The 27,570-nt window shown below is 37.3% G+C and overlaps 1 protein-coding gene across 3 annotated transcripts in view; it reads right to left on the minus strand.

Moving 5' to 3' along the window:
- Positions 1 to 503: 503 nt before the first annotated feature.
- FGF13 (fibroblast growth factor 13) overlaps positions 504 to 27,570 on the minus strand; it is a 589,161-nt gene continuing 562,094 nt past the window's right edge. For all 3 annotated transcript variants that reach the window (XM_034950188.2, XM_055106652.1, XM_003812310.5), the window contains 2 exons: positions 4,383 to 4,581; positions 504 to 1,917 (listed from right to left, as the gene is read on the minus strand). In XM_034950188.2, coding sequence (XP_034806079.1) covers positions 1,781 to 1,917; positions 4,383 to 4,581 — 336 coding nt within the window. In that variant the 3' untranslated portion in view covers positions 504 to 1,780. The remainder of the gene's footprint in view (positions 1,918 to 4,382; positions 4,582 to 27,570) is intronic.

Consider the following 27,570-nt stretch of genomic DNA (forward strand, 5'->3'; position numbering starts at 1 on the left):
TAAAGCCCCCGAAAAAACGTAAGTTGAACTATTGTAAGTCAGAGACCATCTGTATTGACTGTTCTCAAAGTGTTCATTGCCAGACAATGCAGCTTTGGGGAGCTAGAGAAAAGTCATCAACATTTTAAAAAATTTACATTTTCCTTCAGTTCTCAAAGGTAGAAAGGACACTATTTAGTCCTGTGTATTCTCTCTAGAGAGGAGAGAAATAAGCAACAGAGAGGGGAAATGACACTGTGAGTGGCAGAGAAAATACTAGCACAAAGGCCTCATTTGTATAATTTGACTACTGAACGGGAATGTGAATTCCTTTGTACCAATCTGAAGTGCAAGTACAGTAACTAGTAAAATAAACACACTTTAAAGTGTTCATGTTAATATGACTCTCTAGACTGTAGACTATCTGAGGACAGTGACCTTATCTACATTATACAATGTTTACTTCCAGTTGCTACTTCAGTTACTGGCACATAATGGACGCTCAATAAATACATGTTGGAAGATTATTCTTTGAATGAATATAAAGAGTTTATTCGGTGCGTATTTGGGTATACAACAACAAATATTAAACAACTTTTTAAAACTTTTTGTGCACAGGACAGAAAACTGCCTGTACATGCTATGTCCACTTTTGGAACACAGATTTTTAACAATTATGAATGCACAAAATCTTACATATCATGCAACTCTATGCCAAGAACCCAACTTTCTTCCATGCAACAGATATGAAGATCTAAATGGAAACCTAGCTAAGTCTTAAACACTTTTCCAGTAGCAAGTATAATATATGTTGTTGAGGGAAAACCAGTCTTAACAATTCCTTGTACACAATATTCATGTGCCAAATACAATGACAGGAAGACTCATACATATACAGATAAGACATTTCTTATTTTAACAACACAAAAGACAACATCACAGTTCCACAGTTCCTGTCTTTACACAAGAAGCCACAACAATAGTTTAACATGATACACAAATGGAATTAAGAGAAATCTACACTTGAGGATAATTTTTTGAAGTTCTCTTTACTGACTGGGGTTGACAATACAACTCAATTTCTACGCACAAAGTACAGCACAATAACTTGACCAGAATACCACAAATCTAAAAAAAAAAAAGAAAGAAAAACAATTGGTAAAACCACAAGAACACTGTTACCTTGAGCCTGAGAAGCCAATTCAGATTCAACCCTGAATTTGGTTGATTTGGATTAAGTGACGCAAAAAGTCAATAGAACCATTGAATTTCAGAAATCATAAAGTTGCACTATGCCAAAGAAAAGAGTACATGTGAATCAAGCGTAGATAGAAAACATCAAGCCAAGAAAACAACACAATTCACATAATTTTGTTTGCCCCGACAAAACATTTAAGCAGTTAATTTTGTTTTGTTTTGTTTTGTTTGTTTTTGAAGAACAATTGTGGTCTTTTACATTTTCTTGGTGGGAGAGCAAATTTTGATCAGCATTAGTGCTGCGAAATACTTTTGGATTATCATCCCCAAAGTATAGGTGAGATCATGAGAAAATTTGGCAGTCCTTCTCCCAGATTTAGTTCACTAAAATGCTTGGCATTCTTATGCACAAGCTCAATCTAAATAATGGGGCTTTAGTATGGATGATAAGAAGGTCTAATGGCAGATAGAATAGTGAACTCTGCCTGTTTGTTTGGTAAATGTCACTGACAAATTTGAACTTTTGGGTGAAGGACTGCTAGAAGAATTCAACAGCACCTGGAGGTAAGGTTCTGTTACAGAGCCCTTCTTTTGCCCTCACTGGCTACGTTGATTCATTGTGGCTCATGGATTTGCCTCCGTTCAGCACGCCAGAGACACTTCTGCTCTTGGTTGGGGTCCCGCTTCCAGATCGGGAGAACTCCGTGAGATCGTGCAGTGATGGCTCCTTGTACATGGCCACTGAAAAGCACACAAAGATGGTGTAAAAGGCCTTCAAATGGGCATACCAATTGTGAAAATTTCTAAGAATAGTTTGTAGGTGTTCTATTCCACACACCTAAATGATAAGTATGTGAGGTAATGCATATGTTAATTAGCTTGATTTAGCTATTCCACAATGTATACATATTTCAAAATATCTTGTTCATAATAAATATATACAATTTTTATGTCAATTATAAATTAAATTCAGAAAAGGAAAAAGAGAAAAAAATACATTAAAAAAATGGGCATACCACACTGGTCCTCAACTTTTCTTTTGGTTACTAGGCTTCTGTGCCTTAAGCCAGACATGAAAAACACTGCTTTCAAGGACTCAGTAGAGAGTGGACAGGTTCAGATTAAGCAAAAATCTAGCCTTGGTGTAGTAGTGTGTAAAGAATTTTAATGCCTAACTTCAATCACATATGGTTATGTAAGAGAGGATTAATAAAAAATGCATTTAATAAACCTCTTAGAAGTTTAAATATGATCTATAGCATACTGTACAAGGCAAATATTAAAATTTAAAATATTTTAAAACACTGATTTCTATCATACTTTAAAATGAAACACTTCAAGAGTCTAAGTATTGGATAATTCTTGGTACAGTAAATGGTAAAATTTATTGTGCTATAAATAAACATAATAGCTTATAGTTATGGAACACATAACATTAGATACTACTCTAAGTTCTTTGCATGCATTATCCCATTTAGTCCCTATGAGAATCTTATAAGTACTCTTATCCATATTATACAGATGAACTTGAGGCATACACAGGTAAATAACCTGTTCAAGACCACACAGTTAGCAAAAAGTGAAGTTGGGCCTTGAATCTAGGTAGTCTGGCTCCAAAAAATGTGCTGTAACACACAGTGCTGTGCTTATTCGAATTGCACAGTGTCTGCCTCTACTCTAAACCCCTACTCTTACCTCAGGCTAGTAATCTCTTTGAAGTCTTCCTCTGCTTTGCCCGCATTTTCTGTCTCTTCTCTACCATATCTCACTATTTCTTACATCCCTATCTTCCATAGCCTATTCTTGTCCCTCACCCTTTCTAATTTGCTATTAATCTGCTAATAATGATGGGAAAACTATAAGCAAAATTTGCTGAAATAATATGTTGGGCCCTTAGAGAGGACCCAAGGAGCTTTCTGGTAAGTGTTAAGTGTACACACATTTTTTTTTTCTTTTGTTTTTTGAAACGGAGTCTCACTCTGCCGCCCAGGCTGGAGTCCAGTGGCACGATCTCAGCTCACTGTAAGCTCCGCCTCCCAGGTTCACGCCATTCTCCGGACCTCGTGATCCGCCCGCCTCGGCCTCCCAAAGTGCTGGGATTACAGGCGTGAGCCACCGTGCCCGGCTGTGTATACACATTTTTAACACCTATGTTTCTGCCCAGGCAACATTTTAGCATAATTTGGGGATCTTGGCTGTCCTGAGTTAGCATGTAAGTTACTTCCACATAAGTAAAGTGTCACTATATGTACATGCACTATGGAAAAATTAAAATCAGGAGAGCAAATGTTTTTGAGTGTTACAAAATGTAAGTTTTTTAAATAAATGTGTTAATGTGGAACAACTGTTTCATTTTCAAAAGTATTATTAAGGACTGCTTTAAATTACTATTTCTAAATGTTCAACATCACTAATCATCAGGGAAATGCAAATTAAAACCACAATGAGATACCACCTTACTGCTGCAAGAATGGCTATAATTAAAATGTCAAAAAACAACAGATGTTGGCATGGATGTGGTGAAAGGGAACACTTTTACACTGCTGGCGAGAATGTAAATCAGTACAACCACTATGGAAAACAGTATGGAGAATCCTTAAAGAACTAAAAGTAGCATTGGATCCAGCAATCTCACTCCTGGCTAGCTACTGAAAGGAAAATAAGTCATCATATGAAAAACACAACTGCACAGGTATGTTTATAGCAGCACAATTCACAATTGCCAAAATATGGAACCAACTTAAGTGCCCATCAATCAACGAGTGGATAAAAAAATGTGGTATATATATACACCATGGAATACTACTCAGCCATAAAAAGAAATGATATGATATCTTTTGCAGCAACTTGGATGGAGCTGGAGGCCATTATTCGAAGTGAGGTAACTCAGGAATGGAAAGCCAAATATTGTATGTTCTCACTTAAGTGGGAGCTAAGCTATGAAGACATAAAGCATAAGCATGATATAATGGACTTTGGGAACTTGGTTGGGGGGAAGGTTGAGAGTGGGGTGAGGGATAAAACACTACATACTGGGTACAGTGTATACTGCTTGGGTGATGAGTGCACCAAAATTTCAGAAATCACCACTAAATAGCTTGTCTATGTAACCAAAAACCACCTGTACCCCCAAAACTATTGAAATTTAATAAATAAATAAGTATATGTAGTAGCATAATCCATAGTTCCCACAATATCAAATGTACCTTTCAGTGGTTTAGGCAGAAAATGAGCTGCAGGCTTGTTCTTCTTCACATGGTTGCCTTTCATGATCTCTCCTTCTTTGTTCAGACCCAGATACCACCCTCGGCCTGACTGCTGCTGACGGTATATCATTGATGAATATGTCACATAATAATTTTCAAACACTGATTCTTTGAATTTGCACTCAGGTGTGAAAAGTTCCTGCAACAAAAGTAAATAAACAAAAGTTCAGTGTTTATAGCTATGAATTTCCTGTAGAATCATGTGGTATTGCCTTTTAGGAGATTAAGACATACTTTGTAAAAGCTCGTGTGACTGGTGCTCTATTTTAATAGTATAAACTATCATCATTGGAAACCATCAGACTATATATAACATTTCACATGATGCTTTAGAAAAAGTCATAAGTGAAAGTGCTATTGATCAATGATTAGCTCTCTTTGTAATAGGTAATGGGAACATTAGAACAAGCCACATAAGTGAAATATACTGGACAACTACAAGAGCCAAGGATTGAAAAGACAAGCATAAAACTGACACATGGAGCTTTGTTCCCTTCAGGGTTCAATATGAGAAAATAAACATTCGGTCCTTGTACTTAATTTTCATGGATTCTTGAGTTATTATACACTATGGTTGTCAATTGCCTCAGGCTGAAATCTGTGTTACAATGCTTTCTGCCTATATTTCTAAAAGAATGCTACAAAGAAAGCCTACCTTTTACTTTTAGGTAAACCAAATTGATTTTTTTTGGATCATTGGACCTTGACTTGAGACAGAAAGAAAAATTCCCCCCTCACCCCATCCTTGCCTTACAGTAACATTTACATGCAAATCAATACAAAAGCAAGGAATTTACAGCAATTTTACTAGCAGACACGATAGAGCAGCCCAGTGGACTTTGAACTCAGGAATATGGTTTTCTGTCATGCATTTGGCCATTTTTACTTTAGACTGGATTTTTCAAATGAAGGGCTCCTGCCCTCAATAGACCATTTCAAGGAAACAAACAAACAAACAAAAAAACCAACAACAACAAAAAACCTTTTGTGTGTTTGAGTGTACACGTGTCTATGTGTACAATAAACAGCCATTAAAAATGATAATTTCTAAGCTAAATGAAATGAATAGTAGATTTGAATGTACAAGTAATCCATAGAGTAGCAAAGGGCCTACTTGGAGTGGAAGATTATTAGGAAAATGCTAACTGAGCTACATGTCATAGAGGCACCAATTAAACTATCAGATTTTTGCTAATTTGCTGAGATGTTATCAGGAAAAACACTTGGTACTATCACCAAAAACATGTATACAAACAAATATTGCAAGCTTTCTGGGGCACTAGTCTTTTAAAAACAATGTCTCCATGGTTCTACCTTCCTTTATTTTTCATATTGGATACCATTTTAAGCAATACACACTAGCTGAGCAGCAACATCTGAAGCCCTCTCAGTCACTTCAGCAAAGAGGGATATATTCCTCAGGCAAGGCAGCTTTTCTCTGAAATTTAAGCACTCAAGCAATTTCCTTTCCTTTTTTCTGGGATTCTACAAACAGTGTTTCACACAGTAATCTGCCTAATCTCCCCCCATCTTCCCAATCTGGCTCCCAGAATGCATGAACTGAAGTATCTTTTGGGGTTATTTCAGCCTAGGGGCACACTCGATAGATCTTCAGAGGATTCACACAAATTCAACCTACTCAAGAAGCAATGTACTTCTAAGGCAACTGTCACATGTTAGGAACCAAAATGTTCTATTTATGGGCTGTGAAAACTCCTCTTTGTAGGATTTCTCAACATAGAGAAAGCCAAGAAAGTACCAAGAAATTTGACTAGAAGTCTCCACATTTCCTTTAGTGATGAGGACAAGTACATAGAACGTTGCTGAAATTCTTTGGGAATTAAATCACTGTACGGAAAAAAGTCATCATTGGAGAATGGATTTTCCTTTCATAAAGAATCAAACCATTTGAAAATATATCTGGTGAAAAATGCATATGATCAAGGCAAATGATACCAATTAGCCACATAAACAATGTACGGCTGACTCCAGAATGGTGAGATGGGATCATTGCATATTCTAAGTCAGGTCCCAAAAATGGGCTGCATTTAATGTCTTGTGTGATAGCAGCATTCATACATTCATTTAATACACATTTTCTAAGGATCCATTACGTAGTTGGTTGGTGCTAAATATTCATAGGTAAGTAATATGTGGCTTCAGACAGCTTATCATATATTTGTAGGTATCAAGCATGTACACAAATGTCATAGATACAATGTGTGCTACCATAAGGAAAGAAAGGGAGGCTTACAGGAGGTGCTGTATGAAAACAGAAAAAGCCAGACTTAATTCTGACTGAGGGACTAGGGAGGGATTCACAGAGAGGGTATCATTTTAGCCGAGCTTTTCAATACAGAAAACAGGGAAGAATAATATTTGAAGCACAGGGCCACACTTCCTCTACTTTTCCTGTGTTCCCTGTCTTAGTAACTGGAATGCACCATCCTGGCAGTTGCTCACTTAACACTTCAGAGGGCCTTTCATTTCATTCCTGTGCCCTCTAGTCCGTGATCCATGACCTTCACCTTCCATTCCCAATGCCACTGCTCTACTTTGCGCCTTATTACCTCTTCACTGGACTGCTGTCATAACATCCTAACTGGTTTCTTCTCTTCAGCTGGCAGGTTTGCTTTCCTAAAGCAAAGTTCCCTTCCTTGGGAAATTTTGATGATTTCACCTTGCCTATAGTAAAAACAACAAACAACTTGATGTAACATTTAAATGTTCTCCACAATTCAGTCACTACCATGCCTTCCAGCGTCATCTTCCAGTGTCATTCACCACAGAACCATGTGTGCCTTTGCGCTTTACTGATGCCATTCATTTCCTTTGCTTAGAATGTCATTCCTTTGTTACTCTACCTACTGGCTTTCCTCTAATCCTCCAAGGCCTAGCTCAAATATGACTGTTTCCAGAATCACATATAATCTCTCCCAATCAGAACTGATTACACCTGTTATCTGTGCTCCCATAAACTCTATCTACATCTCTAGCATGGCCCTGTGACTCATACAACTGTATGATTAGCTCCAGATGGTAGGGAACTTGTCTTATTTTTTCCCCAATCTACCTTCCCCCAACAAAAATGACACGTTAGCACATGGCAGACCGCTTGATTATTGTTTATATAATTTGAATTTCAGAGATTCAGATTTAAATATTGGAAATTCTAGGACTCAGAATTATCAACTAGTAAAAAGTCTGCAGGGATTTTCCTTAATACCATATCATGAAATCAGCTGTATGTAAAATGAGGCTGTCACTGCATGGACAGATTCTGCAAGTGTAATTTAGTATCTGTTAAGAATAACATGGCACCTATAACATCAGGAGAAAATCTTGGCAATTGTTACAACTATTGAAAAATGGCAAGGAAGGACTCAATGAACTGAATGCTCTGTCACATCCTGGCAATTTCTTAGTCATCACCACTAAATTTGGACTCAAAAACTCAGTAAAGAGGGAGAAAAATGAGGCCAAAAAAAGAATGTTGAAGCAACCAAAGGAGTGTTCTGTTCTCTGTGTATGACACTGTCATTTTATCCAGTGTTGAGTAGGCAGAAGAGGCTTGATTTTTATCAAATGTGGAAAAATGTGAGCATGTCACCCAACACAGGCAGGTCCACCAAAAGGATACAGTTTCACCCCTATGTCTCTGCAGTGATTCATATGAATAATAGAAATTGGATTTGTCCCAACCCACGAAATCCCTGTTCAGAGGAGACTAAGTAGATGTATGCCAAGGAACCAACCTACTTTGACTGATCTGGAGATGCTCACTAGTGCCCTGGAAGAAGGTACCATAGCGCTCTTGACACATGAGAGGCACTAAATAAAGGCAGCAATCACTGTGTTCTGGATTTAACAGGCACTGGATAAATGTCTGCTATTGTCATTAATGCATGAATGAGTTAAAAAGATGTCATGCATTCCCTGCATAGTCACTGAGAAATTACTTGACATGAGTACAAAATAAAAGATGCTTTAAGTTTTCTAACCTTTTATGTGTTGATTTCTCTTAAAAGAAATATATGTTTGGCATATCTATGTTTTTTCAGAAAAATAACAACTTTTTAGTTAATGAAATAATCAATCTGTCTCTAATATCTTTCCTCTGTATAATCATGTCTATTTCTCTTGCAGTTCAATGTTTGTTTCTTCTCAGTGAATACTGAACCTTTTATTTAAGAAATTCATGGTGGCTCATGCCTGTAATCCCAGCACTTTGGGAGGCTGAGGCAGGTGGATCATGAGGTCAGGAGATCAAGAGCATCCTGGCTAACACGGTGAAACCCTGTCTCTACTAAAAATACAAAAAAAAATTAGCCGGGCATGGTGGTGGGCACCTGTAGTCCCAGCTACTCAGGAGGCTGAGGCAGGAGAATCACTTGAACCTGGGAGGCAGAGGCTGCAGTGAGCCGAGACTGCACCACTGCACTCCAGCCTGGGTGACATAGCGAGACTCCATCTCAATTAAAAAAAAAATTCATATCAGTTAGTATCATTATAGTATAATGATAATATTTTGGATAAGGAATGAGGAATCTACATTCAGAGAGTAGGTGGATCCAGGAGCAAAATCTAATACTCCTTTTTACCAATGCACTCACATTATTAAGGAGGAAATAATTCTTTGGAGGTTGAAATATCACTGACAAGAATAAAACATTTGAACCCTAAACACCACATCCGTATAACATATTGGGGAATTGTTACAGCCACAGATGTTAATGATCAGCTGCCCTTCTCAGGGCATATTAAGACCTCCACACAGACTTTAGAGAGGCAAGTAAAGAATGCATTAGTGCAACCAGTTATGTTGAATATATGGAAATAACCGCAAGACCCAAGGGTGTGCCAGAAAACATTTTTTCCCCCGAACAAAGGCTTGGGAGCAATATAAATTGTTATTCTCTGTTACAGTCAGAAGAAGCAATAGTGGCCTGGCTTGCCCCTGGCACCGAGGGCAAAGTATGGACAGAGTGTAGTATCTCTTTGGCCTCCCGGAGCTGGAGCCAGGTTAATAGAGGAGTGGGCTGTGATGATGGCTTCCCTGAATTGAGCCAAGTAAGGACCATGTCAGTCAGCAGATGGTGTGTACCTATATCTTCAGTAGCCATACCAAAATGATGAGAGCTAAAATATCTGTATAACATTTATGTTGTTTCAGCGTCTTAAACACATCTCCAATACCAAAAGATACACACCAAGACTAAATGCCTTCCTGATGAAAATAAGTAATTTGGCAAACATAGGCCTTAATAACAGGTTTTTCATACTTTTTTTTCACCCTGCTCTTGTATTTTCAGCTATAGTGCAACTGATAGGGTGGCACTGTTTCATGTGTGTCCGTATCTCAGCAGGATGGGAGGCTTTGAGGATTGCCATGCAGACTGTAAATGTTTCCCTTTAACACATTTCTCTCAAAAACATATTTTTTTTTACATGGGCTGCACTGATTCCCTTGGATCTAGAGAGAACAACAGAGTGTACTGAAGTTGTCCATACATAAAATGGGAACACTAAGTCCTCAGCCTGGCGAACAAAGCCTGTGATGGCAGTGTTGCCAAGTGCACACATCCTGGTATAGATTAATGTGTCTCAATATATTTTGTTTAATTCACATGTAACATTTTTTAAAGCAAGAACCATAGAACACAGAAAGAAAAACAGTTGATAGATATTGTGAGTAGGCATTTAAAGAATGTTTCATAATGAACCTAGAAACACAGTTTCCTCTTTTCAGTAGGTTTTATAAACCTATTTCAACTAATCTACCTTTTCCTTCTACATTCCCACCTCTCTCTTCTTCTCCTCTCTTCCAGTCACGTCTCATTTTCAGTAGCCTGACCATCCAATTAATTGAACAATTACTGCCAATAGCAAGGGTCACTCTTCTAATTCTGAGCCATGTTCTGATGATAATTAATTTTCCAGATTAAAAGTTAGGTTATTTAAGCAGGTTTGACTTGTGTACATCAATTATTCCCCAGCCTAATGAAATTAATATGCAGATTAAAATTAGATTTTCAACTCTGTTAAAAAACTTGAAACAATAGAATCTTAAAACATAAATCATGCCCATAGGGGTGACAATGTAACTACCTATATTCTCTATACAGGCTTCCCCTCCACCAGTGATTTCAAAATCCAGGACTAATTATTATATTTAGGGCTTTGATGTTCTCTTCCAGGGTATATTTGATGTGAATGAATTTCATTATTACTGAGATCAAAGCATGGGAAGGGAGAGACTGAGGAAGAGGGAATCAATACTCACCCAGTGCACTGTAGCTAAGCAAAATTATTAATTCACGATAAACAGAATATGGATTGCTCACTCAAATATCCGCTGGACTATTAGATACTTGAGGGCAGCTCCTAACATAAGGGCTGGCATACAGTAAATTATCAATACATACCTAGTGAAACAAATAAAAATAGAATATATGAAGAAACTTTGGAAGCTCCCTTGTGTAAATCCAAAAAAGGGTTAAATGTGGCACTACATTTTCCAATGAATAGAGGACTATTTTAAAGTAGATACAGGCAAGTGAGAAACTTGCCTGTGAGAGCAGAAAAAGTAGGCGATCAAAGGAGGAAAGTGGCCTAGAGGTAAATTCAATTTCAAAACTGGAAAGGATGAGAGAAAGGGGAAGGAGGGGAGGTATGGAGAAAAGGGGGAGAGAGTGAGGGAGGGAAGCAGGGAGGGAGGGAGGGAGAAAAGGAGGAAAAGAATAGAGAATAACAAAAGCAAAACAATACTTAAGCAAAAATAAAGAAATTCCTAATAATCCTGACATAGGCAAGAACCTCATACTCCTGGTCTTTTTGTCTGCAAATAGTTAAGTGTTTCAATTAAATTCGATTAGACTGATTTTTGTAAAATGGTGAAAAAAATCTACCAGTTCTGCTGATCTTACTGGTTGTTGTATGAGGATGCAATGAGATGATCTAGGGTGAAAGAAGCTCTGAATATTGTAAAGCTCCATAAACATGAAATGTGGGATTGCTTCTGATAATACGGGCCCAGAAATCAAGGCCAAATAAATAAATCCACTTTTCAAGATTCTTTTTCACTATGGAATCAATTTACAAAAAAAAGGCCTGGCTATATGTGTTTTATTAACATGGAAGAATATAAATTCTATCAAAAATTAGGACTGTACATGAATTACACTTTGTGTTCAGCACTCTCCTTCAAGCTTGGTTCTCAGAGAACTGTTTTGCCTCCTTTCATTTTTCATTTCTGTCTGCAATAGGCTGAAATGGCTGCAGTAATCCAAGCCATAGCACTAAAGAAATGCAGTGCTTAAATAAAAGGGCTTCATGAAATACCATGCCACAAAATGACTTAAAAATACACAGGTTAATTAGCAATGATGTCTAAAGAAATGCAAATTGGAATTAAGAGTATGCACATTGGGACTATTTTGCCTCATATGGTTACACTGAATTCTTTACCAAGACTTTCTATATTCCTAGATATTTCATAGATATTTTAATTTACCTTATGTTGACCCCACAAAATATGTCAACACAGTGTTGCTTTTTCTCCTTAGTTCTTCACAAACAAAAATAAGAAAACTATTCAGGAACCTGTCAACCAATGGCCTGCTGAAAACAGAGCTAGGACTCAGATATGACCATACTTCAGCCCTGGAGTTCATTTAGTCCTCTATACTGAATTGTTCTGGATTTTCATATATTTCTCTAAAGCAATGTCATACAATGGATTACCCAGGCTCTCCATTCTTCCAAAACAATGTTTTATAAAACACACTGAAATAAGCTAGAAGTTAAAGAATGAGAACAAACAAATACAATACATCCCTTCCAGAGGCTAAGATGGGTTATTTTTGTCGTGATACAAAAATTACATGATCCAAATGCCTCACTCTCCTGCAAGCCTGGTCAGCAAATACATTTTGACATGGAAGTAGCTTGTTGAGACTCGTGACAAAGAAGAGAGATAGGCCATATGTCTTCAAGACTGTGTGACTGGCCCAAGACTGTGTTAGTCTGACCTTAACCCTGCAGAAGAATACGGATTGTTTAGGCAATCCAATTAGGTGGCAGAGGGTGTAATTCATTTTACATAAAATATGTTCTAGAGAGACTGTGTGAACTGTTGTATATTTTAAAACTTATTAGGGCATCTCACTGTTTAACAGAAATCTGTGGAATTTTTTATTTCAAGTGAAGAACACTTCTCTAAGGTGAATAACCCCCTAAAAAACCCCCTATTAACCTGCTTATTATGTGTATTAATTCAGTATATTGGTTTTTTTAATGGCAGTGTTGATCTATGTGTTTTGAAAGGTGAATCAAATATCAGATATGATTTCTAAAAATAAACCTTCTAGTCTTTTAGCCATTCTCTGTAATTAATTTGTGCCTATTGGATACATAGTCTCTGCTACTATGAAGCTTTCTAATTTGTGGCAGTCCTCTTCTCTGTACTGACTTCAGAGTGGGATCTAAATCCAGCTGCAAGAATATGAGTTCTGAAGTACATGTTATCAGGAGAACAAGCTTAGTAGGTTGTGTCTTTTTAAATAGCTGTTGCAAGCACTTGACTAAAAATTCAAAGCTTAGGAGCTCTGAAAAATTTTCACAGAGATCCAACCAACTGTCATGCACAAGACAAAGGTCCTTTCCTCCTAGATGAATTGAAAAGCTCTGGCAAGGCCTATTAAAAATAAAATGATACCAAGGTGGGTGCATATTATATTCTTGTACCTCAGGATTTTTTTTTTTCTTTTCTTTTCTTTTTTGAGATGGAGTCTCGTTCTGTTGCCCAGGCTGGAGTACAATGGCATGATCTTGGCTCCCTGCAACCTCCACCTCCCGGGTTCAAGGGATTCTCCTGCCTCAGCCTTCCAAGTAGCTGGGATTACAGGCAAGGGCCACCACACCTGGCTAATTTTTGTATTTTTTTAGTAGAGACGGGGTTTTACCATGTTGGCCAGGCTGGTCCCGAACTCCTGACCTCAGGTGATCCACCTGCCTTGGCCTCGCAAAGTGCTGGGATTACAGGTGTGCGCCACCGCACCTGGCCAGGAATTTTTGAGAATCACACTTTTGACACACATTGGATAGCAGCTCTGTTACATTTGGTAGGGTTTGTCTCTGAAGAAAAGTGTCACAGTAATTAGGAGTCTGCTTCTTCAAAAGCTTTGAAAGGAGACTTTCTTGAACAAGTAGGAAAGTAATGCTAGCCAACAGCAACTGCTCAAATGGAAGTCACTATAGCATTCTTTCTGCTGCGAAACATAAAAGCTGGTGTCACAGGGCAAGGTGCAAAGGCCTCATCTATAAACCAAGGATTTGAATGGATGAGAATGGTGCTGCAGAGGACTATTAAACTGCTGCATCACATTACATCTGCAAATGACTGCTGAGGATAACAAGTGCTAAAGAGAGGAATCTTTTTTATGAAGAATGCATTTCTACTCATCAGCCCCTTGAAAGGAGCTACATGAGAGGATGCTAGTGGCAGTCATTTGTCACGAATCTGAATGGAGGGAGCCAATTTATTCATTTGAGACCCAAATAGAAGAATTAATTCTAATCTAGGATTTAATGAAAGCCTACTGTGTCCCAGGCACTGTGACAGCCCCCTTTGAAATATATAACAATCTGCTTTACTCTTGAAGGCACCTCTCAGTAATTACTTCCCTCTGGCCTGAGAGGAGAGTTCCTCCCACCTCACAGGTGAGAAAATCACAGCAATGGTGCCCTTAACAAGTCATTTTTAAAATAAACTCAATTGCAAGTGCACCTTTTCACCCACAGAGTAGTCACTGGGTAGACAACAGCTGTAATGTCAACTCCCTTCTAAATGCGCAACTTCAACGTTTGCTGAAGGCTCAGCCCTCCCTCCTATTTGTGTGCCCTGGCCCTTTTGAAGAGCTCAGCTCAAAGTTGCCTCTTCCACTTCCAAGTTTTCTGACTGTAGGCAATTCGTGTGTTTTCTGATCCTGCATCTGCAAGATGGGGACAGCATCATGTGCTTCATACGGAAGATCACAGAAGGCATGGGGAAGCAGTTAGCTTAAGTGGAAATGCTCAACAACTACCAGATCTCTTCCCTTCCTTTAACTTTCCATTTGTGTGATATATAAGAAAATGTAGTATTCTCCCCACCCCGCAACTTGAAATTGGTATAAAAACTGGTGGTGGTCAATAAAAACAGAGAAGAAAAGCACCTTTCCATTTCTGTGAGGGGCTAATGCTACACATTAATTGTATGTGTGAGAAATGCTTACAGTAGTGATTCCTTTTCAAGGACGACAATGCATGAGCCTTTGATTTAGGGCTTAAAATATTCTAAGAATCTAATACTAGAATTACTATAATGTGTATCAGTGAGACCACATGATAATAAAGGGATTTGTGAAATAATTCCATATTAATAGGCCAGATGACATTTACACATCTCACTTTAATTACTATGCTACAAAACTACAATGTTATTATCTCACTTCTTTTGTTCCAAACCACTGTTTTACTAGTTCTACTTTGATAATGTAGATTACTAATAACAATAATGAAAAAATATAACAGTATTTTATGTTTAAGCAGTGCCTACATTTAAACTTTTCTACAACTGCTTGAATAGTTATGGCATTCAAGTGACAGGTAAGGGACAGTTTAACAAAAGTAATGGTAACAAAAGTAATGATTATAATGGGTTTTGGTAGACTTTTAAAAAAATCTCTAAAGAGCTTGTTTTAGAGTCAAAGAAATGAAACAAGAGATGCTAATACACTGGAACCTGGCATTAACACTTTCTGCTGGAGAACTAATCCAGTGCAGGGAAGCAGCTCCTTCTAGAGGAAGCTGGAATCTGTTTACGGTAGCTGGTACTGGCATGTGATATTTCTGGGGCTGCAAGACACTGAAGATCCAGGAGCTCCAACTGATCCTGAGTTCCAGAGGGTAGGAAGAGGTCTGACACAGAGCAGAAGCCAAGCCAGGCAGCCTATCCCCTAGGCCGCTTCTTTTTCCATTACAACGGGCAGCAGCATTCCATTTATCTTATATAAATCTGTCCACTTAACATTCTCCTAGATCATGGCATGAAAAGTTCACTCTTCTATTGCAAAAATATTCACAACTGAGTTTGGGCACATGTTGGGTTTTTTATTTCCAGTGAACTCTACTCTAGAGGTATTCAGGAAATGACCCTAGAGCACCTTTACTGAAATTAGGCTTCTGCCTTTTCAGGTACAGATGCAGGTAACACATATAAGGAGATATATAAATTATTTAGTCAGATTCGTGTGTGTGTATGTGTGCACTCACATGCATACATACATGAGAGAGACAGAGCGAAACACAGAAATACAAAGCGGAGAAAGACAACAGAGAGTGAAAACATAGAAAGTTAAAAAAATGGGCCATTTGCTTTCCCCAATTCTATAAACCTGTGGACTTTGAGAAATATCCACCACCCTCACCCGTGAATGTTTAACGGGGAAGGCTGGAAAGTAAGTTGTCTCCCCTTTGCTGGAGAAGACATCTCTTTACTGTCCAAACTCCCAGCTGTGCTCAGAGCTCAGGGTGAAATCCGATAGGCTGCCCAAGGTAAGTAAAGTTCTTCTGTAAAGTTAGTGTCTATAGAGGAGCCAAACAGAGGAGTAAACATATTTCTTCCTGGAGATTTTCCTATGCTTAATGCACATCCATCTCTGGGGAAAAAAAAAAAAAAAAAAGGAAATCCAGGACTCTTGAGAAGTTCAAGACTGGTGCAAAGAAATCCTGTGAAAGCTCATTAAAACAAGACACTTTGAAATATGAATGTCACCATCATAAAGTGAATCACATTTTCACAAGGGATATATAATGCTTACATGTGTAGCTATGTTGCAGTGAACAATACAACGGTTTCCTATTTATGACTAAACTGCCATCGCCTGTGATGCTGTTTATGATTATCATCTTACATTATGGCTCTGGAGAAACCACTGCGGTGAAGCCTGAATCCTAAAAATGCAATGCTTTACGGGAGTGTTTGGCCACGTATCTAGCTACAATTCATAACTGAGCCCCTGGTAGCTTAAATTAAATTTGGCTCGCCTTGTATTTCCTGAAATACTGCAACATTTTATATTAATATTTTAAAAGGATTTTGATGACATTAAATTTTGAAATTGGCAAATTACAGTTCTTTATCAAAACATGCAATTTAAATTTTCAAATATTTGTTACCTAAGTATCACTGTAGCTGAAAACACAACACAGTAATATAATATAAACTATGAGAATATATAAAAATGATGAATACTTCATAAGCTTTGTACAACCATTACCTATCTGAAATAATGTTCAGTTCTATTTTCAACAATGTAGACTGTTAAAGTATTTGCATGAGAATGCAAAATGCATAAATTATCCCTGCAGGGAGCACTTAAAACTTAAGGTAATTATATAGCATAGAAGTGGTTTCAGATAACTCAAACAAAATAACAAATAATTCTACAGTCACCCTTTAAAATGATTACTATTCTGTGTTACCAGTGATCTTGATCATTTAAAAATCCCTCCTTACAATTACATTCACATGATCAATTCGTACTTTGTTCTTTTACCATCAACCTCTTACAGCTGGCTCTGAAAATTTGCATGCTATAAAAACTGAACTAGTCAGCTAGTAGAGATGAATCCTACAGTTATATTCATGCTGTGAACAGAACCGTAACACTCCCTTAATATATCTTATCATTGCACTTTTATACTAAGCGTGCATCCAAATCAAGTCCTATTTTTTACATTCCTCCTGCTCAAAATCTTTTAATGGCTCTCTGCTGCCTACAGGATAAAATCTAAACTCCCTGGCCGGGCGTTCAAGGCCCTCCACAATCTGGCACCTGCTCTCCTACAACTCTAGCATAAGATTCCTCAACTCAAGCCAGATTGGAGAAATAAGTCCAGGATGAAAAGTAGGAGATATTTTTTTCTTATGAATGGAAAAATATCTCCTACAAACCAATTACTGTGCTTCAAGGGTAAGATAGTCTCTGTGGGTAGAGAGAGAATCATTAGGTCACAAGGAGTATGTAACTAATTCCTCCTAAATCTCTTTCTTATGTTCTGCAGTATTATTTTTTTAAATCCTGAAAAATGACTTGCAGTTCTCGAACATCCCAGTTGTGTCATGTCATGCTTCCTCACACTGTGATTTAGCAGGCAGTGCACTTGTGCAAGGCTGCCACTATGCACGCAATTCTTTGGGGCCACTTGATAATAATAGGCACCTCTCCTTTTCACAGCGCACAGAGAAAAAGAATCAAACGTCAGCATGTCAGAAACCTCCAGGCTCAGCTTTGACAGGAATGCAAATGCACTTTACCATTGATTATTTCTGAAGGCTTTTCACAGCATCAAGGAAGAGGATAATGAAGTTGTATCTGAACAGAAGGAAGCTAAATTATTTATCTCATACTAATTTTTACCAGATGGCTGGTGAAGAAAAATCTATATTGGCAAATATGTTGTATATATTACCTTAAAGATAATCAAGGGGGCTAAAACTTTAAATGTCCACAATATATTTGCATTTAGTCTTAGCGCTCACATTGATTTCATGCACAGGTTCTTCTGAGTGCACGTGATTGGTATACAAAAAATTGTTATCACCAAGTCATTATAAGTTGCATCATCTATTCATGAATCACATCAGCAATTGGATTGCTTCTAATTTTTAAACTCTCAGATAAAATACATCTGGTATGTCATTACATGATGATGGCTACTATATCCCTCAACATCAGGAGGATACAAACAACACTCCTTCCCCAAGAGAAAGAGAATATTGCCCTTCAGTGAGAACACAGTTCTCAGAATCAAACTCCCTCACTAAGCTTCAGGCAGAACTGGTTAAATGCTGACTTCCAACTAAAATAAACACAGTCAGTTGATGGAAAGGTGATAACTGTAAGGGAGACAGGGTGTACCAGATATACATTCTTTTCCTCTCCTGCCCAAGTTATGTCTCTGGGGGTAGGGTTGCACGCACTCCACATCTGATTCTTCCCTCCTCGGCCCTGTCATGGATCCATTTGCTCTGCTTTGAAGCTCACTACTGGGGAAAGGAGACATAGACTTGTTCTTTGACTGACTCTCAAATGCCAGTTGTTCAGGAAAGAAGACATTCAATTATGTGTGCTGGTTTATATCAACTAAAACGTTTTCAGATGAGCCTAGCTATTCTATTCTGTTCTCTAGGTAAAGCAGGTATAAGTTCTGGTTCCAGAAAGAAAGTGGTTTGTGTAAAGACTCACAATGCATGATTTCCCTAGACAGTCAGAACTCCTCTGAACAACATCTTCATATAATGTTTGTTGTTTAGCAGAATGTGTGGTATCACCTCTGGCTGACTTATGAAGACCATTTTTTCTATATGCCATTTAATGAAGAGTTTACTCATTCAATTCAACAAAGGATTCTTAAGTGCCTATCACGTGCACTAGTTTTCCTAAACTAGATTCTGACAACCATGGTGCTTAGCACTTTTGGAATAGCATGTGCCTTCTCTAGACAGTTGTCCAAAGAGCAATTCCCAGGTCTCAGCCTGAACTCATGAAGTATCCTAAAGTGTATTCTTACAGCAAGAAGACAACAGACCAAAACTGAGTTCTATAGTCTACACTGGCCAAACAAGATATAACTCTACTTTGCATGAATCTCTTCCTACTAGAATAACCTGCTTGAGCATTTATTCCATTCCAAAAGGATTCATTTGGTAAATTCATGTTATAGTTAAGTATTCTATTATCATTAGAAGCGGCAGCAGCTAATTGCTTACCAATCTCTAAAAAAAAATGTGATTATCCTAGAGCAAAGAACAGATTAAAATTTAAATAACTTATGTTGAAACCTAAAACCAGATCTTTCAGAATCACACTTCAGAATGACCCAAGTTGCCATCATGACAGTACCTACAAGAACATACAAGTCGTACATGTTCCTACAAGAACATACAAGTCGTACATGTTATGACTAGCCAAATATGAGTCAATTAATCATAGTGAACTATAAACAATACACTACATTCTATGCCAATATAAGATATTAAGATTCAATTTTTTCTTTCTCTTTTTAGTTTACACATAATAACTGTACATATTAATGGGATATAGAGTGATGTTTCGATACATGTATACAAGGTGTAATGATCATATCAGGATAATTAGCATATCCATCACCTTAAACATTCATCATTTCTTTGTGTTGTGACCATTCAAAAATCCTCTCTTCTAGCTTTTTGAAACTATATAATAAATTATAGTTAACCATATTCACCCTTTACTGCTGCACAACACCAGAATTCATTCCTCTTATCTAGCTGTAATTTTGTATAAGGTGGCTCCATTTTTAAATCACCTTTCTGCACAGGAAGATTGCTTCAATCATCAGAAACAACATGCTACGAAACACACTTTGGTGTCACTGAAGTTATACTCTATGCAATTCAGATCTACTGAAGGAATGTTTACAGAAGCTGGATATTTGCTGAAAACCATAGGGAGGAGGAAGGAACAGGGGAACCATAAGCCAAGTGACCAGAATAAAAGATAGTATGAAGACTCTGAGTAAACACTAACAGAGTTTCAAATCTCATAGCTTTGGGGTAAGCTCTGCAGACTATACTTAGTTGCCAGGGACTTCACTAATTTTCTAGCATTTGAAGGCAATAGGAGTAGACAAATTTAGCAGGTATGAAGCCATTAGAATAGGGATGTTTAACTCTGTGCAAGCACATCAAATTATGTGTACAACTCCAACAAAAAAGCAAAGAGATGGGTGTGTAAACAGCAGTGACAGGAAGACAGACATACACATAAGCAGTGAAAATAATTTCAGACTACACATTTGTTTTCTTAGCAATATTAACTCTCCATTCTTTTAAGTATTCTCAATATTTAGCCACAGTTGCTCACTGTATTCTGAATATATCATAATAGATTCGATTTTTCCTGAGCCTGAGTCACAGCCTGGTAGTAAATTAGGTGCTTAGGAAGATACATTATTTCCTTGAGGCCACTGAGCCATCATTTAGGGTGTAATATGCTTGCCTTGGTTTATGAAGATGCTCCTGACTCACTTCAGTGGGAGTTGTTTTTGCTGCACTGCTGATAGCTGAGTTAAATGAGTGTACTCATTATTTTCTTTGTGCAGTGTAGATGGGATGGGCTGAGCTAATTATACTTTCTTGCCAATTCCATTCTGACCTACAGAGCAAATGTCCACAATGTTTTGTTAAAATCTGAGGTTCATTCTTTGTCTGTGGAACAAAGCAAAGCCAGTGAGGCCACATGGGGTGGAGGGAAAATTGTGGACTCCTTGATAGCATTCCCTAATTCACTCTGTTAGTTGGCCACTATACATGTAAACTATACATGTAGTATAACATTAATTTACAATATAAAGCAGATCATGTCATTCTTCTACTCTACACCTCCCAATAGCTTTTCATTTCACTCAAAGACAAAGTCCCTGACTTGGCCTATGAGATCATCTGTGATCTGACCACTACTACGTCTTTGATCTTATGTATCATTTGTCCTCTTTTTTCATTTTATATGTCACACTGGCTTCCAAGCTTGTCCCTTTAATATGCTAAGCATATCCCCACCTCTGACTCTTTGAACTGGCTTACACCTCTGCCTTGAATAATTTTCCTCCAGATATCCGCCTGAACCTTCCCCTCTCATCCTTCAAATACCACCTCAACAGAGAGGCTTCCCCTGACCATCCTATATGAAACAGAAACCCTTATCTCTCCACACTCTCTACCCCTCTAACCCTTCTTGTTTATTCTCCAAAGAAAACTATATCTTTATTTGTTTAAAGTCTGTCTACCCTCTCTATAATATGAGCTCCCTGTGGGCAAGGATTATGTTTTGCTCATTGCTGTACTCCAGTGTTTGGAACAGTACATGGTACTCTATTCCTGACATAAAAATTTACTAAATTAAGGGATAGATGAATCCTGGTAGCCTGGTACAGTGAAGGGACAAATTATTCCAAATTTTTAAGGTCTTTGCATAATTATTAAACAATTAGACCTGTCATAAAATATTTGGGACCCTACTGAGGTACAGTTCTCAGGACTTTAATTTTCACTGCTGTTATGAACTGCATTAAAATTATAAATCAGCATCTCTACCCAAAGAAACAAAATAAACCTTTATGAATACTCTTTTGAGCTAAACATGAAAGGCTATTCACAAAAAAGGTAGGGCAAGATGAAAGGAAACAGCTAAAGAGAATACCTTTGAAAAGTGTGCCAACAGGTAATTAATCATTAAAAGCAGCAAATCCTGATGGCTAGTAAATTTCAAGGACTTATCCTAGTAATATATGAAAGTGAAATCTTCTCAACATATCAGAAATGCCAACTCCTTGTATTAAACCAAACAACAAATGAAGAATACATCTTTCCAAAGAAAATTCTGTAATTTTGATGATTTAATTAAAATACACTGCAGATTACAGATTGAACATTAAAACATTGAAAGCAGGTTAGCCAGGGACCTAGTATTTATCTCTGATGGTTCATGGGGGCTTAACACCTGATATCACTCATGCTTAAATTGCTCTTTGTAGAATATGGGCATCTCAGGCTGAGCACATACCGTACAGATGGGTTCATGGTTCATTCTTTTTGCCATGGACCACAATTTCTCTTCAATTTACCAAAACAAAGATAATTTTTTTAGAAAGAGAAATATTAACCAAATACATGCCACAACTTGCTAATTAAGTACAATGGGATACAAAGATCTATCACTTCAGTGCCACGCTTCCAATGTTGTTTAGAGAAGGAAATGATTTCAAAGGAAGCATAGTGAAGGAGAAAGAAAAAAAGAATGATTAAGTTAATTATTAGTAATTAATTATTAAAATTAAAAAGTTAAATTTTTAATTAAAAATTAATTAAAAACTGAATTAAAAGTGATTAAATTATAAATTACACTTTACACAAGTGTTTTATCAACAGCAATAAACACAAAATGTATCTTTATTCTACTCACTGGCAAGTAGGTACATCAGGACTCCATCATAGTGTGCCTTGCTAATAAGTGAACTCAGAAGTAACGTATCTAATCAAATACCTGGGATGGCTTAGCCAGGAGCAAAGGTTCAGGGCCCTGACCTAAGAGCAGTGCAGAGGGTTAGCTGAATTCCCTGCCAGATAGTCTCTTCTGTATATAAACTAACAGACTAGATACTGGACTCAAAATAAAAGTAAGGCAACAAGCACAATAGGCCCTTTAGTCGCTCCTTTCATGGAAACTGGTTTTTAAGACATGCCCACTGCAATCAACTGTCTTGGCTTGCTGATTTTGGCACACTGGGAAAAGGAAAAATGTATAAGGGGTGATTACATGCCTTTAAAAAAATCTGAACTAATGGCAAATAGCGTCCCAGATTGGTGTGCTGTACACTCTCGTTCTTCACTTTACATTCTGTATTAAGGAAGCTTTGCATTTGCATACTGGTTGAGTTTTTAAGTCAGTAAGTTGCAGAACAATAATTAGAACCCAGTCGGGTCTGTCTAACTTAGTAACTTTGGGCAAGTAATGTTACCTCCATGCCTCAGTTTCCTCATCTTTAAAATGGGGAAAATATAGTACATTCTCCATAAAGTTGTTAGGAGGATAAAATAAGTTAAGATTTGTAAAGGTCACCCAGCCTATAATAAGGAATACAATTTCCTAAAGAAGAAGTTTATAAATTGAGGAATGAATGGCAGTATTTTAGAATGTTTGCATTCATATAAAACAATTACTTCGTGCCTGAATAAAACAGCATAGTAATGGCTGCCCCTATGTATAAACCAAAACAGGACTAACAATCAATTAGTGTCTATAGTCAGCATCAAATCTGCTTCAAGGTGAGTGATTTAGGCTTTTGGTTTTCAAAATGGGGTGATGGGCTGGGCATGGTGGCTCATGCCAGTAATCCCAACACTTTGGGAGGCTGAGGTGGGCGGATCGCTTGAGGTCAGGAGTTCAAGACCAGCCTGGTTAACATAGTAAAACCCCGTCTCTACTAAAAATACAGAAATCATCTGGGCGTGGTGGCACTCACCTGTAATCCCAGCTACTTGGGAGGCTGAGGCAGGAAAATCGCTTGAACTGGGGAGGCGGAGGTTGCAATGAGCTGGGATTGCACCACTGCACTCCAGCCTGGGTGACAGAGTGAAACTCCGGCTCAAAAATACATACATACATACATACATACATACATACATACATACATAAATAGTGGGGTGATGGCAGGTAATGAAATTCTGTGACCTCATTTTTTTTGGTAAACTTTGCTTTTCTTTCTGTACTTCATCAGTCATCCTTAGAGCATAGGTTAGAATCCTCCAACTTGAAGAATTTAAACCCTATTTCTAAATATCTGGCTAAGAAATCCCCAGGAGATTTCTCTGCAAGTGCTTTTCCACTCCTCTGCTCTTCCATAGCTTTTGAGGAGTGAGGCTGCTCCTCCCATTGCCAGGAAATGAATTCCAAGAGCTTAAATTTTGATAGTGACCACCTAAAAATGCATTTCATTCTAGTGTACCTTCTTCTTGTCTACATAGTAGTTCCTAGGTTTTTCTTGTTGTTTTGTTAATACCCTTATCTAAAATATTGTCAAACTGTTGCTCTGCAACAGTAATCTGTGCCTGGTAGTCTTCATTTGGGAGTGGCCGTATCATAGAAAGAAGGAAACCCTGAGTATCCACTGGCTTTTAATTCAATGTCTGTTCAATATCTGTTTCTCCCATTTAACGATAAGCTCAGATAAGGCAGAGGAAGTTTTTGGCAAGTATCAGACAATCTGTGGATTATTGTTGAGTGAATAAATGTTTGGATGGATGAAGGGATAGAAATATATAATGCAGGAAGCTATCTTGACGATGGTAGAAGGAGTAAATATAAAAAGGTCAAAAATACATTTATTCAGAATCTTGCTAATTGGTTAAAGAAAAACAAGAGAAGTTTAGATTGTGTATATAATTTGGTGAGACTATTGATAACAGGTAGACAAAGTAAAAAGTGAGAGAGGGTTAAGATGTGCTAAGGAGGGGCTACCAGGGTTGATGAATGTGGGTGACAGTTACTTGAGAGGTGAAATGCCTTTTCGAAGCTGCTACTCTAAGCAGATTTTAGCCAATCAGTAATGATACTGAATAATGATGGTAAAATAATATTATGCAATAAAATAATTTTAATTAATATTAAAGTGTTATTATTATGTTACATCCATCCTGAGATTAGTATTTGGAGCATAATTGCTAATATTAATGCTTTGCATCTATTCATAGAAAATATGTTGATTATGCTTACCCTATGGTTTCAGAGGGTAACTGGAGAATACATAGCTTCTTTGGGGACTTCTCTGTAGGAATAATTCAGAACCTGTGATACTAGGATACTTTTCATTCATTCGTTAATTCAATAAACACTTACTGAACACCTACTACATGCATGAAAAGTGTAGACACTATGCTAAAGCCCTAGGGATACTACAGTGAACAAGTCACAGCTATTTCCTGCTTTTTCAGAATTTATAGTCTGGTTAGAGAAACAGGAAGGATAAATGTTGCAAGTATTGTTTGGCAAGATGAGTACCAAAGTAGGAGTAATCATAGTGCACTATAGGAACTTTGAGAACACATGGTGCTTTAATCAGAGAAGGAGCTGCTGTTTAGTAAGAGCATCCTAGACTGAGGTATAACAGTCATTTTAGCCTAAGGGCCACTAGAGAGGCTCAGTCATAATAATGGATATTTAATAATAGAAATAGCTGACATTTATTCAACACGTATAGCATGTCAGTAATGTGTACAGGACTTTACATATATTATCATAGGGAATACAATGGCATAGCGTATGTAAATCCCGTAGGTGTTAGCGGGGAATAGCAGAGTTGCCTTGAGAAATTTTCTAAGGCTTTCTCTAGGCTGCAGTGGCTCCTCAAAGCTGATAGCAACAGCAAATAAGAACAATCCTGTCACAGTATCTCTTGGTTGGCAAGGAGTTCAACTGAGCTTATTGGAGGAGGAGACCATAGCACCTTGGGGGGTTCATGATAACCGGTGAATGATAAGACTTGGTATAATATTTCACATTGCCAAACACTAGAAGCATACGGGTTTAACACTAACAAATCTTCTGGCAGACGCCAGTAGGTTATTAGCTTAATGCTGGTGGGTTAAAGTGTCAGAAAAGTAGGGGGCACAACCTCCTTTTCAATCTTATAGGTAGGTACTACTAAAGTGTGAAACAAATGGCAGGCAGACTCCTCCTCAAAAAACAGACACAATGTCCAAAAAACAAAGAAGGCTGAAAGATACTAATTTGAGAACATTGTGAGGCATCTTAACCAGGGAAATGCTACACATAGAAAGGAACAAAATACCAGCTATGGACATCATTAAGGCCTAACTTTTCAATCAGACTGATAGTACTGAATGAAATAATCTGTTATATTTAATAACCCTTGCTAAAGCTTTTCAGAAATCATGATGGCGTTTCATAGATCACCCCTGTGCACTCTGAGCTCAATTATCAATTATTGGTAAAATGACTCCTACATATTATTCTCCTTGACCTTGTTCTTTAGGAATTATTGGAAATCAATTTTAGAAAAAGCTAATTAATTGGCATATATTTATTGATTGCCTATGGGCAGGGTAATGTACTAGGTTCTTGGAAATGAATGAAAATATTTAGTTGAATCTTTAATTTTGATCCTCCGGGGTCCCATTTGTCATGAATAAACACAACCCACTAACTTAAGAATTAGGTGTTTATATGACTCCATCTATTATTAAAATAACATTAATCACCATGTTATTCACTTATCTTATTAGAACTGCAAACAGAATTACCTTTAGCAATTACTGACTTCCTATAGACACAAGCATTTAAATATGGGCATTTGCCGTTAGCCCTAAAGAGCCAATATTAGGAGCTTTTGCCTCAAGCCACATGGGTATGCATAAACTATTTGAAACTATTTTGAAATTTTGACACAATATTATACAATCATATTGCATGTGATGATAGAACTACATTGCCTACTTTTATTATCTCAATTTTCCACTTAATGGCTTTGACTATATACTTAAGGAAACCAAATCTTTTACTGACTATTGGGCTCTATGAAGGATTATTCTGGTAATCCACACTTGATCTTAGCCAAAAGGCCGAGAAGCAATTATTCTGGTAATCCAAAACCAAAATTCAGATTCTGCCTGCTAGAAATAAAAACAACCAATTCCCAGTATGATTACTACACTGATGTCAGAAATCACAATCTGAAATATGTCATTGATGTAGATCTTTGATAATTATGTTTCTTCCTCCATTACTGCATAGGACAGCAGAGAATTCTAATAAAGGTCTTGCCTTATAGAGTCGCTTCTGATTTTTAAAGTGACTATGTTCAAGTTACTAAATCAAATATTTATTATGCTTAACTGGTTGTTTTCTTTTATTGAGGATCAGTCGTGAAAGTGGAAACTATGAAATAAGCTTCCACTGTAATGGCAGAACCTTACTGAAACAAAGCCAACAAGTGAAGTTGAGCAGTTAGCTTTCACCAGGACTACAATATTTGTGTTCAGGAGGGAAGGATGTTTTTCTACAATACAAAGAAAATAACTTTTCTGCACTCAAGTAATTTTCCCAAGTAATTTTCAGAATGAGCAAAAAATGTGAGACTGTCAAAACAGACAAGTTTCCTTTAAATAAAGGTGTAAGCAAATACAACCAGCAATTACTAACAGAAATTGCCTTCACTACAACAGCTATCAGCTAGACTGCATAGCACATGAAAGAAACTAATCCTTAAAACCTCTTTTCTTTTGTATGAATACTTAAATGAAAGCAACTAGTTAAGCCAATGATTCTAATTGGACTTTTTAAAGTAAACATTTTTATTTATTTAGGCTAGGTATATAAGTCAAAAGTTACAATTATGACAAATTTAAATTCAATCTATGAATGCAAAAGAATAATCATTCTTATATAATAGTACAGAAAATAACTTTTCAGTTTGTCTGAAAAACATTTGAACATTCGAGTGTCAGGAGTAGCTTAAGGTCAAGACC

Source organism: Pan paniscus, chromosome X (genome assembly GCF_029289425.2).
Source record: "Pan paniscus chromosome X, NHGRI_mPanPan1-v2.0_pri, whole genome shotgun sequence".
Classification (NCBI taxonomy): domain Eukaryota; kingdom Metazoa; phylum Chordata; class Mammalia; order Primates; family Hominidae; genus Pan; species Pan paniscus.